Source organism: Coturnix japonica, chromosome 20 (assembly GCF_054131305.1).
Source record: "Coturnix japonica strain WE chromosome 20, WE-NBRP24, whole genome shotgun sequence".
NCBI lineage: Eukaryota > Metazoa > Chordata > Aves > Galliformes > Phasianidae > Coturnix > Coturnix japonica.
In genome coordinates, this window is record NC_140682.1 from 1,971,424 (window position 1) to 1,984,828 (window position 13,405).

Genomic DNA, 13,405 nt, shown 5'->3' on the forward strand with positions numbered 1-13,405 from the left:
TATCCTTTTCCAGATGCTTTATAGCTTTTTAATCTCATGGCTACCTTAACACTTGCACTTAAAATTCTTCTGTGCTATCAGGAGCATTTGGAAACTGTCCTCGACTCTTCCGGAGTGTCCGCAGAAAATGGCAAAACTAGTCGGTTCCCAAAACCGGAGCTGGAAATCCCACTGACACCTTTGCAACCTGATCAGATGGAGATAAAGCAGCACGGCAGCATGATACCTTTAGGAGTGAAAATGCCTAAGGCAAAAAAGAAAAGAAGTGATGACATGGATGAGGTATGACCTAGACCCAACAGAAAACAAAATATCTGATGCCTTTTTACCATTCTCATTTAAGCATTAAAAAAATGCTATTTCTACCTCAGTAAAGTAGTTGAAGAATTTAATCAATGAACTGCTTTAATGAACAAAACTAATAGCCAAGCTCAGTAATAATGGTTTAAGAGAAGGGAATTTCTCTTAACTCCATTGTGTATTTTCTTTGAAACCTGTAGACATAAATCAGCTTTTTAGACATTAGGAGATGTCTAATACTGATATCTTAATGTCCTGTTTTTATAATTGAATGCTTATTTATTATTTGATTTACAGTGGAATAGTTACCACTAGCAGATACTTCCCTACTATTAGCAAAAGTGTTTAAAGTGTTCACTTTTGTGACATCAGTTGTTCTTTCCAAAAGAATCATGGCTGAAACTTGTCTTATTTTCCCAGGATTTTGTGAAAAGTGAGAACACGAAAAATACAAAATCTGTCATGGCTTTTAATTCACCCTCTGCAAGTGACGAGAAAGTGGTTGGTTTTTGTTCTAGTTTTGAAGCTAGCTTGGGACTTCCTGTAATTGTGTAGTCACACGAAAGAAGCAGTGTCTTATCCTTATGTGTATACCTGAATGGGAATCTTACGTGCTTATGAGCTCTTCCTATTAAATTCCATAAGCTAACCAAAGGGTAAGTCAGTCTGTCCCCAGAGCGTGTAATGGCTGTACTGTGTAATGATTTGGAGGGAAGGATATTGCACACTGAATAGTTGGGAAGAGAAGCTTTAGTGTATTATCGTGTGCTTTTGTAAGTGAAGCCCTTGTATTAAACTAAGGTTCATATCATTAATATGCATGGCAGTTATTAAAAACAGATGTTCACATGTGATAGCAGTATCCTTGGCATGGTCAGAGTATGAGTAGTAGATTTTTCCCATCTGTTGTCTTCTGTTTTGTATGTTTGTTTATTTTATGTAATTAGAACAGCTTATGTTAGAAACAACTCCACAGCTTGGGAGCTACTTTTAAAGAAACTACTGCCTTATTAAGAAACTTTAAGAAACGTATGCCTTGAAATAGCTGAGATTTTGACAACTCCCTAAAGGGTATAAAATTGTCTACATTACTTGCCGTTGTGGTATCATCAGCATAATGAACAGAGATGTCAGTAGTAAAGCTCAAAATGTCAACTTAAAATAACGTTGAACTAAAATGAAGTTTAAACAATGCTCTTGTTTCACATGTTCACATCTCTGTTGAACAGAAATCCGGAAAAGACTACTTCCTGAGAAAGCGAGTACATGCTTCAAGACTGACTAAAAAGAAGGATGAAACACTGCAAAAAGTTGGAGATTTTATTCAAAGCTCTCCTTCTATTATACACTCTGAAGGTTGGTGTAGAATAAGTTTTATTCCATGTTTTCTAGACATTGTAGAATGGCTTGTTTCTGCTGTAGGCTATTAATGTATGTGTTCTTAGAGAACTTGTCTGCCATGTTAAGTTGTCCTTTGATTTATGAAGTAAATGCATTTATTCGTCTCTTCAGAGATTCATTATTACATTTGTGAAAACCTACAAGTATACAGAGAAAGTTGGTTCTGTCTTGTGCTTCTGTCAGCACGAAAGTTAGGCCTGTTGTTTAACTCCTGCTGAAGTTTCTGACTTCCAGCGACTTCTGAGCCATGATTGTCTTTCATACTCCATTTTAATGCGTGCTTTAAGCTGCCGTACCTGAACCTATAAACAGTTTCAGCTATAGAAGCAATAAAGAACCTCGATGAACAAATACAATTTCTGAGTATTTTCACTTAAATTTTACGTGTCATTTATAAATCAAGTTTGTTACGAAGCTTTTTTTGCATTCATTGATTTAAAGACTCACAAAACCAGTAAGTTGATTGGTTTATGTATCAAAACAAATTTCTTCTAGCCAAGAAGCTGATGTCAGCAGTAAGTTCTCCTAAATCAAACGAACCTGAAAGTCTCGAAGAAGGAGAGACCAAGCCAAAACGATGCAAAAGGAAGCTGTATTCCACTGTCGTTTCTGGCCCTCTAGATATACCTTCTTCTTCGGTAAGCGATTATACTGTAGTCTTGGCTTAAAATAAACTACTAAGGAGTCCAAACAGACTGGAGGTTTCATCTATTTGCAGGAGGAGGTTGAAAGTACTGAGGTATTTCTTTATTCTACCAAGTCATTCTTGTTGGTCTTCCTGCTGTTCTGTTTTATTTTGTCCTCAAAGATCTCTGTGTTTGGCTGGCTTACAGTTTACTAAGTAGGTGATGTAGCAATCACGGAGATGTCTTCTAATTTGGAATCATAGATAATTTCAGTGTGTCGGAGTGGGATTATTCTACTACACGCTTTTCTAGAGCACAACTTAGACAGCTTTTTAGGTATGCTTAAACTATGATCTCCTGTCTAAGCCAACTTGCAAAGGATCTGATGTGCCAGTTTCATGACTCTGTCGGCAGCTATTGTGCTAAGAACATTCTTGCTCTGTTGGAACTGCATCTTTTAATTATATTAGAGTCCTTTTTCTGTTCAGCATAGTGATCATTTGCCCATACTGTAATATCCCCCTGAATTTTTTGATGATTTGACGAATGATAGTGTCATGGTTTAATAATTTTGTAATTTTTGCTATCAGTATTCCACATCATAACATCATTTAAAGCATGAATAATTTCACTGAATCTGCAACTTACAGAAGAAGACTACATCTCCCAGGGAACAACACGATGGGTCACGGGACCTGGACTCTATATTAACTCTGTCGCAGAACAGACTGACGTCTTTCGAGTTCTGGCGTTCAGGGGAGTGTGTGGGAGCCTTCACCGTCTCGCCTAAATTTCACAGTAGGCCTCTCGGTTACGGGACTCATTCTCTCTCCTATTTTGCTTGATTCGTTAGCCCAATTTTCAATTTTCAATTATATTGTATTATATTGTGTTATCCGGTATTTCGATATAGTATTTAGTAAATAAGTGTGCCTCCTTAGATCGTTGCCGCTGTTTTCTTTTCCTAATTAACTTTTTCCTTTCGGCCCAGGGCCCCTCCGGGGCCCACGGCCCCTGTCACGGACGCAGGTGGATTTTTAGTTCAAACCGTGACAGATTTTGGTGGAGAATGCGGGCATATTGAGTTGCTGTTTTTCTGTGTTTTCTTCTGTTGCTCTTTTAGCTTTTATCAGAGCTACAAGTTGTTTTTCTTTGTTAAGGAGCTATCTTAGGTTTGCGATTCTGCACCTGCGAGCTTGACCTTGAAAGTCCAGGCGGACTGCCAATACTCCGGTATATTTTATAAACACTGCTGAGCTTTGTTTTCTTTTAGTTTTTTTCTCTCTATTGAAGAAAAAAGAAAAAAAAAAAAAAGAAAAAAAAATGTTCCCTCTAGTAAGTTTGTTCTACCAGGGACTGCATTTCATTAGTTCCTCTTTTGTGATGCTCCAAACATATTGGAGCATGTTTAAGCTAGCCACTTTTTCCTATGGAATTGTAAACATGTATAATGATTTGAAAGCATGGTTATCAACGCTTACTTGGTATCTGCATGCAGCTCCAGAGGGAGCAACTAATGCAACTAATGCAACTAATGCAACTAATAGTACGGAAATGGTGGTTTTTGAGCGTGCTCTTCCTTTTTTCTTTACATCCTTTAAGCAGTCTTCGACTTACCAGTTGTCCTAGTGTACCACACTGTCAATCTTATTAATCTCCCTGAATTTACTGTTGGTTATTGTAGTGATCTCACTCAGTATCTGGATTTATAACCTCAGGAGGAAGTCTTCCCTAGAATTAGAGAATACTGAGTGGCAGGGAGTGTGGAGAGACTTTGGAGAGACTTTTAGAAGACAGACATCTTTAGTGTCATGGAGCTTTACTCCTGAACACTTAAAGAATCCCAAGAGTTTGACCGCATATTTGAGACAGGAATGTTGTGGCTCAGGCAGATCTCAGGAGGCACAAATGACTTGGGGCCTAGCTAATGCTTATCGGGCCTTATTTAATACCATTTCTGAGAGGGAAGTTTTTGATGCTGAGAGAGGGAGTCTCAGGGCTGAGAATGAGAGTCTCCTTGATGAGAGAAATAACCTCCTACAACAACGAGACTCATTCTGGTATGAGAAAGAGAGTCTCAGAGCTGAGAGAGAAGACCTCCTACATCAACGAGACACATATTGGTATGAGAAAGAATCCCTGCAATCCAAACTCAACACTCTTCAGTCCGAGCACAACGCTCTCCAGTCCGGGCACGGCACCCTCCAGTCCGAGCACAACGCTCTCCGGTCCGAGCACGACGCTCTCCAGTCCGAGCACAATGCTCTCCAGTCTGAGCACAACGCTCTCCGGTCCGAGCACGACACTCTCCAGTCCGAGCACAACGCTCTCCGGTCCAAGCACGACACTCTCCAGTCCGAGCACAACGCTCTCCAGTCCGAGCACAACGCTCTCCGGTCCAAGCACAACGCTCTCCAGTTCGAGCACAATGCTCTCCAGTCCGAGCACAACGCTCTCCGGTCCGAGCACAATGCTCTCCAGTCCGAGCACAACACTCTCCGGTCCGAGCACAATGCTCTCCAGTCCGAGCACGGCACTCTCCAGTCCGAGCACAACGCCCTCCAGACTGAGAATAGCTGCCCCCAGTCTGAGCGCGACATTCTCCCGTCGGAGCGTGACACCCTCCAGACTGATTACAACACCCTCCAGTCTGAGCACAACATCCTTCAGTCCGAATGTAACACCCTCCGATCTGAGCGAGATGTCCTCCAGTCCATGTACAGCGACCTCAAGGTTCAGTTCGATGCTATCAAGATCGATCGTAACAACCTCCAGACCATGTACGATGCCGTCCAATCTGAGCGCAACACTCTCCAGTTCAAACACGACGCGCTCGAGTCCGGGTTCGACACAATTCAGTCCAAGTACAACGCCCTCAGGGCTGAGTTCGACACCCTGGAGTTCGAGCGCGATCTCCTCCGATCCAAGCTATGCACCCTCCAGTCCAAGGGGAACATCCCCAAGTCTGAACCGTATGTACCACACCTTGACCAACTACCAGGGGCACCAGATACAATGTTGGTTGCCCCTGTAAGAGGGCGAAAAGTAAAACAATTTTCAACTCAGTTAGAGAAAATGCAGAAGGAGTTAGAAGAGCGGAGGGAGTTAGGAGAGCAGGACTCAGGAGAGCAGGGGGACTCAGGAGAGAAGGGGGACTCAGGAGAGCAGGGGGAGTCAGAAGACCAGAAGAAGTTGGAGGAGCAGAGGATGTTAGAGGGGTATAAGAAGATGATAGAGGAGCAGAAGAAGTATGAGGAGCAGAGGAAGTTAGGAGAGAGGAAAAAGAAGGAGGGTTACCTAGAGGAAATGATACAAGAGTCAGAGTCAGATGAAGAGGAGCCAAAAGTTAGATTTTCTTTACGAGAATTTCTCGAGTCCAAACTTATAGATGGGGCAGCCTCATCAACACAGTTACCACCATCAACACCTGGGACTCTTGATAGAGCAAAAGGTGAGCAAAGTATTACGACCATTATTGATAGATCTTTAAAACTGAGTGAAATTCGGGATCTAAGAAAGGATTACACACGTCAACCAAAAGAACATATGGTCACTTGGTTACTTCGATGCTGGGACAATGGTGCCAGCAGTGTGTGGCTTGATGGCAATGAAGCTCGCCAACTGGGTAGCATTTCCAGAGATGCACGTGTGGACAGAGGTATTGGCACATGCCAAGATCAGTCCTACACCCTCTGGAAGCGGATGTTGATAGTGGTAAGAGATAGATTCCCCTTTAAACGGGACTTGGAGCCTGAGAAAAGGAAATGGACTGATATAGAGAAAGGCATCCAAACTTTGAGAGAAAATGCTCTGGTGGAAATGCTATGCAGCTCCCACTTCAACCGCAATGACCCGAACCAATTACATGATCCTGAGATAGTCCGTGTACCACGACAAATGTGGCGTGACTTTACAAGGGCTGCTCCAGAAAAGCATGCCAGTGCACTTGCATTAGTATATGGCCAAGGGGAAAGGAAACCCCTTGTTAATGAACTAATTGCTAAACTTCAGGAGCTTGAATTATTTATAAGCACTACAGAAGTTAATCGTTATACTTCAGCCATTGTCAAAATAGCTGAAAGGTTAAACAGAATGGAGGGAACACAAAATGATATTATTGACATGTTGACTAACATGCCTGATGTAGATGGATCCATGGTGGTACCAGATGATGGGGACCAGGATTCCCACGATCGCCTATTGAAAAAGCTAAACAACATGAGTTCCTCTCGACCCGTATCATCGAAAATCTCAACCATAAAAAAGAGAGGTCCTCATATTCAAGCAAATGACAACGATAAGACCATACGTTTTGCTTTGTTGTATTTCTTGCGTAATCATGGGGAGGATATAAAGAGGTGGTATAATTCATCCACTTCTGCACTTCAGGCACGAGTGAAAGAATTACAGTACAAAACAACCACCAAGGCGAACTCTTCCAAAAGGGGGAAAGTTCCAGTTGCTGCAAGCCACCGAGGTAAACAATAGAGGGGCCCTGCCCCCAGCCAGGGGGGGGAAAGGGACAACAGAGTACACTGGACTGTGTGGATTAAGTGGCCTGGCACATCTCAACCACAGAAATATAGAGCCTTGGTGGACACTGGTGCACAGTGCACCCTAATGCTCTCAAGTCACCAAGGGACACAACCAATATATATCCATGGAGTGACTGGGGGTTCTCAAGAATTGACTATGTTGGAGGCCGAAATAAGCCTCACTGGTAAAAACTGGCAAAAACACCCTATTGTGACTGGTCCAGAGGCTCCATGTATACTGGGAATCGATTACCTTAGGATGGGACATTTTAAGGATCCCAAGGGGTATCGATGGGCCTTTGGGATAGCTGCTGTTAACACAAACGGTGTTAAGCAGCTGTCAACTTTACCTGGTCTGTCAGATGATCCTTCTGCTGTGGGGTTGCTCCAGGTAAAAGACCAAGTGGTACCAATTGCCACCAAAGTGGTTCACAGACGGCAGTACCGCACCAATAGGGACTCATTGCTCCCCATTCACAAGCTAATTCGCCAATTAGAAAATCAGGGAGTGATTAGCAAAACTCACTCGCCTTTTAACAGCCCCATATGGCCAGTGCGTAAAACCAGTGGGGAATGGAGGCTGACGGTAGATTACCGTGGCCTGAATGAAGTCACACCTCCATTAAGTGCTGCTGTACCAGACATGCTAGAACTCCAGTATGAATTGGAGTCAAAAGAAGCTAGGTGGTATGCCACCATTGACATTGCTAATGCCTTCTTTTCCATCCCATTGGCTGCAAAATGTAGGCCACAGTTTGCTTTTACCTGGAGAGGTATTCAGTATACCTGGAACCGTTTACCTCAGGGGTGGAAGCACAGCCCAACAATTTGCCATGGATTGATCCAAGCTGTTTTGGAACAGGGTAATGCTCCTGAGCACTTGCAGTATATTGATGATATTGTAGTGTGGGGCCATACAGCAGCAGAGGTTTTCCAGAAAGGAAAACAGATAATCCAAATTCTTTTGAAAGCTGGTTTTGCCATTAAGAGCAGCAAGGTGAAGGGGCCTGCCCAGGAAATTCAGTTCTTAGGTATAAAATGGCAAGATGGACGTCGTCACATCCCAGCAGATGTGACTGACAAAATCACTGCTATGTCTCCGCCCACCAACAAAACAGAGACCCAATCTTTTCTGGGAGTAGTGGGCTTTTGGAGAATGCATGTCCCAAACTACAGCCACATAGTGAGCCCCCTCTATCAGGTAACACGGAAGAAGAATAATTTCTCATGGGGTCCTGAGCAGCAGCAGGCTTTTGAGCAGGTAAAACAAGAGATAGCCCGTGCCGTGGCCTTGGGGCCAGTACGGACGGGACAGGATGTGAAGAACATCCTCTACACTGCTGCTGGAGAGAAAGGTCCCACTTGGAGTTTGTGGCAAAGAGCCTCAGGAGAGACCCGAGGCCGACCCCTGGGATTCTGGAGTCGAGCATATAAAGGGTCTGAGGAGCGCTACACTCCGACTGAGAAGGAGATCTTAGCCGTGTATGAGGGGGTTCGGGCTGCTTCTGAAGTAGTTGGGACAGAGGTTCAGCTTCTTCTAGCACCTCGCTTGCCAGTAATAAACTGGATGTTTAAAGGACAGGTTCCCTCCACCCATCATGCTACTGATGCCACTTGGAGTAAGTGGATTTCATTAATTACTCAACGAGCTCGAATGGGAAAACTCAGCCGTCCTGGAATTCTAGAAGTGATCATGGACTGGCCTGAGAGTAAAAAAATTGAAAAACCACCTACAGAAGAGGTATCACGTGCTAAAGAGGCACCACCATACAATGAGCTACCAGAAAACGAAAAGAAATTTGCCCTATTCACAGACGGATCATGTCGTATTGTAGGGAAGCATCGCAGATGGAAAGCTGCTGTATGGAGCCCCACACGACAAGTTGCAGAGGCCACTGAAGGTAAAGGAGAATCAAGTCAATTTGCAGAGGTAAAGGCTGTTCAGCTGGCTTTAGATGTAGCTGAACGGGAGAGGTGGCCAATGCTTCATCTTTATACTGATTCATGGATGGTGGCAAATGCCTTATGGGGGTGGTTGCAACAGTGGGAAGATGATAATTGGCAACGAAAGGGTAAACCTGTTTGGGCTGCTGAACTGTGGAAAGACATTGCTGCCCGAATAAGGAACACTGTTGTAAAGGTGCGCCATGTAGATGCTCATGTGCCTAAAAGTAAGGCTCCTGAAGAACATAAAAATAACCATCAGGTTGATCGAGCTGCCAAAATTGAGGTGGCTCAAATAGACTTGGATTGGCAGAACAAGGGTGAATTATTCCTAGCTCGGTGGGCCCATGAGACTTCAGGTCATCAAGGAAGGGATGCGACATACAAGTGGGCCAGAGACCGAGGGGTGGACTTAACTATGGACGCTATTGCTCAAGTTATTCATGACTGTGAAACATGCGCCATAATTAAACAAGCCAAGAGGATGAAACCTTTTTGGGGGGAAGGGCGATGGCAAAAGTATAAATATGGAGAGGCATGGCAGGTTGATTATATCACCTTGCCACGATCTCGCAATGGTAAGCGTTATGTACTCACCATGGTGGAAGCAACCACTGGGTGGCTTGAAACATACGCAGTACCCCATGCTACCGCCCGAAGCACCATATTAGGGTTGGAAAAGCAAATCCTGTGGCGGCATGGCACTCCAGAAAGAATTGAATCAGATAATGGGACTCATTTCAAAAATTCTCTTGTAACCACTTGGGCCAAAAATCATGGCATTGAGTGGATTTACCATATTCCCTATCATGCACCAGCTTCTGGTAAGATTGAACGATTCAATGGGTTGTTGAAAACTATGTTGAAAGCAATGGGTGGTGGAACGTACAAAAACTGGGAGAACCATTTAGCAGAAGCCACCTGGTTGGTCAACACTCGAGGATCTAGTAATCGCAATGGTCCTAACCAATCCAGCTCCCTACGTACCGTGGAGGGAGATAAGGTTCCTGTAGTACACATAAAGAGCGTGTTGGGAAAGACGGTTTGGGTCCTTCCAGCGTCTGGAAAGGGCAAACCTCTCCGGGGTACTGTCTTTGCCCAGGGACCTGGGTGCACGTGGTGGGTGATGGACAAAAATGGGAATGTTCAATGTGTACCACAAGGGAATTTGATGTTGGGGGAGTGCAGCCAATGATTTTCCTGTAAATATATAGGTAGAGTCTCAGAAAAATATTTCAATTAGATACAGAATAGTTCAATTATGTATAGGACTTAAGATAGAGTGGATTAATGTTAAGGAAACGCTTTTTCTCTATATACCTTAATTAGGCATTCTGTAAGCAAGTTTTCCATCTGGACTCTATATCCTGCACTGGCCATGCATGTGTAGAGCACACATGGAAAGAAGTATAAGTCAAAAGGGAATCTGCTGTGGTGGCTGGGAAAGGATGAGTGCACCTTGATGTGGGGGACGCCCTACTAGCGCTGCCTTTCCCCTCTACCGCTGACATGTTTTCCTTTTTCTGGCAGTTTTGCCATTTTCTCAAAATTAATAAATAGTAGGTTAGGTTATAGAGTTTTGTTCTCAACTTAGGGATTTGTAAGGAATAAATATAAATTGTTGAGAAAAATAAGGTTGCTGATTATTCACAATTATACATATGAGTGTGTATGTATGTATAAACATAATGTAATGATGTAGAATAAGGGGTGGAATGTCATGGTTTAATAATTTTGTAATTTTTGCTATCAGTATTCCACATCATAACATCATTTAAAGCATGAATAATTTTACTGAATCTGCAACTTACAGAAGAAGACTACATCTCCCAGGGAACAACACGATGGGTCACGGGACCTGGACTCTATATTAACTCTGTCGCAGAACAGACTGACGTCTTTCGAGTTCTGGCGTTCAGGGGAGTGTGTGGGAGCCTTCACCGTCTCGCCTAAATTTCACAGTAGGCCTCTCGGTTACGGGACTCATTCTCTCTCCTATTTTGCTTGATTCGTTAGCCCAATTTTCAATTTTCAATTATATTGTATTATATTGTGTTATCCGGTATTTCGATATAGTATTTAGTAAATAAGTGTGCCTCCTTAGATCGTTGCTGCTGTTTTCTTTTCCTAATTAACTTTTTCCTTTCGGCCCAGGGCCCCTCCGGGGCCCACGGCCCCTGTCACGGACGCAGGTGGATTTTTAGTTCAAACCGTGACAGATAGGGGCAGAAACCAAAATGTTATATTTTTTTTGTTAGAGGATGAAGAAGATGAGAATTTCTTTTCTCACTGTAGTTCTGAGAACATGGAACTGAACCGAGAACTGAAATTCTGGGCAAGTCATAGCTACAGGGATTGAGGCTAAAAATGTTTTCTGAACGCTTCATGTTTCACAAAACAAGTATTATAATACTCTTTTGAAAACAAGTATTTCAAAATAAAAGCTGCCTTCAGGCTTTCCTCAGATGTGTGTGCTTTTTTAAGATAAACAGGATTTTGTACATTCTCCATATTTGTTCCTTGTGATTAAGCTGCATTAAAATGATCTCGGTATCCCATAGTTTTCTGAATAAAATATAATAAGCAAATGCCATTCTGAAATCCATTTAGGGGAAGAAATATGTTTGCGTGGGTCAAGAAGAGCTTGTCAGTCTTGTGTGAAAAGATGAGTAACTTTTGAAATGTTTTCTTCAGGAATCTGAGGAACAAAAGAAGGAAAGTGATCATCTGATCACCAAGCGACGGCTGAGATCCAGAACAGCTAAAAAACCTTGAAGAAGCATGTTTGTTCCCCTTTCTCAGGACGTACTTTTATCGTATTATTAAAACTGGTTGTTAATAAACAGTAACAGTTACTCCGTTGTGTTCTTAAATTTGTGTATAGGTGTTTGTTGCAGAACGGCGGGAGAAAAGCAGATGACCACACCTGTCATTGACATATGATCAGCGAATCTCATTTATTCCTTGGCTGCGTGAACCTTTATAATACGGATCATTAGCTCATACATATTGCAAAAGTGGAGCTCATCATTGGTTCCCAATTACATACCATCCCCGAGTATCTTAACAGCTTGTTGTTATCAACTGAAAGCTACTCCCTTGCTGAGTTCCCAGAACCATGGCTAGTTTCTCACCATCCCAGAGCATCTTGTTATTCTCACTGCCCTTGCAGGTGGCATGACTGTTAGATTAACTGCACCTTGTTTACGACCCTTCTCAGCTAACTAACTGTAAAAAAACACTCTCTACACATGATAAGCATCATTTCTGTCCATGATTAGAAATTAGGTCCTAGTAATTGATTTAATTGCTCTGCTATTCTTACGGGATCCCCAGTTAAGGAATCAATTTCCTCCTTGAATCTCCTGACTTCTCTGCTAGTAAAAATGGCAGCTTAGCATTCCCTATTTTCCTTTGACCTAAGGAGACTTCCCTAAGAGGATAATGTGAAGTATTTGTAAGATTAGTATTAGGGAAAGGTGAACTCTCCAGGTCCTGTTTACGCTGTTCCAGTTCCCTCAGTAATTGAGAGTGCATCCTCCCTCTAGGGCCCTGCATGGGATCAGCAGCTCAGCCAGTCCCCTTCTCTGGAGGGGTTGCTGCTGCTTGCATTGATCTAGAAATTGTGGGGGTTGAGGGGGGGGAGAGGGAATGTATCTAAGGGATCCCATTTATGATCTTTCTGCTTTTTTTTTCTTTTGAACTTTGACTCCTTGTGAGGAACTGTTACTTCTTGCACCCATTCAATGTCATAAGCCAATTCTTTTTCAGAGAAAGGAGTATTACTGTTTACATATAAATTCAAAGTCTGACAAACCCAATCTTTGTCAGACCCCTATTTTGGTCAAAATAATGATTTTCCCTATAGTGGCTCTCTAGGCTTTTTGTATACAGTATTTAAACATCTTTTTCGTTATCCCCAGTTTTGGGATTATTTTTCCAATTCTGAAGCTTCTCCCCAAGGGGCTTATCTTCAGGCACAATTCTGGGGATGCTTTTCCCTTGTACTTGGCAGCTCCTATTCCCCTTATCTCCAGAATGATGCTGCGAACTACTCAGCTCACACGATTCTTGGATTTAGGGCCCATTCCCTCTGGAGTACCTCGCTCTGATTCTCGGATTATTAGGGGTGTGCTGCTGGCACTTCATCAAGTGCACAGGGTACCATACAGCAACAGCACGCTCCCAGACTCACCTGAGTCCCAAGACTCACCTGAGACTCAAGAGACCCCCCAAGGCAAGAATTAAATTCCCTTGCCTCTGTCTGTGCACGAAATTACCGGGACTGCAGGAGTCAACACCTGTGCCTTAGCTTTCATAGAGCCCATCCTTTATGTAACAGTTTCCTATCAGCCATCCCAAGAAGTCACCTCACCACCCAGGCAGGACCACTGAAATCAATTGGGTGCACCTCTCCTGTCCAGGAACCCCAAAGAGGCGATAATAATCCCAGGCCAGCAATTGTAGTATTGATATGATGATTTTATTCAAAGTCTTTGTTAAACAAAGAGGGAAGATTATGCCCTATAATCTTGAAATACCTCTTGGTCACCCCCATTTACAAGATGATCAATTAAAATCTTATACAATTAATGAATG

General features: G+C 43.0%; 1 protein-coding gene across 1 annotated transcript; it reads left to right on the forward strand.

Annotated features, from left to right (window-relative positions):
- Positions 1–551: 551 nt before the first annotated feature.
- On the forward strand, positions 552–11,661 carry LOC146757482 (kinesin-like protein KIF20B). Its single transcript, XM_085520620.1, has 4 exons — positions 552–801; positions 1,530–1,656; positions 2,197–2,339; positions 11,501–11,661. Exons 1-4 carry the CDS (start codon positions 763–765, stop codon positions 11,579–11,581), a joined length of 390 nt encoding a protein of 129 aa, XP_085376746.1. The 5' UTR covers positions 552–762; the 3' UTR covers positions 11,582–11,661.
- Positions 11,662–13,405: the final 1,744 nt, after the last annotated feature.

What these genes read in the sequence shown, in the direction of transcription:
- LOC146757482 (XM_085520620.1), top strand. Translation starts at nt 763, where the DNA reads ATGGCTTTTAATTCACCCTCTGCAAGTGACGAGAAAGTG. An exon ending in CTGCAAGTGACGAGAAAGTG is followed by an intron (nt 802 to 1,529) that starts GTTGGTTTTTGT and finishes TCTGTTGAACAG; the next exon opens with AAATCCGGAAAAGACTACTT. An exon ending in TAGATATACCTTCTTCTTCG is followed by an intron (nt 2,340 to 11,500) that starts GTAAGCGATTAT and finishes TGTTTTCTTCAG; the next exon opens with GAATCTGAGGAACAAAAGAA.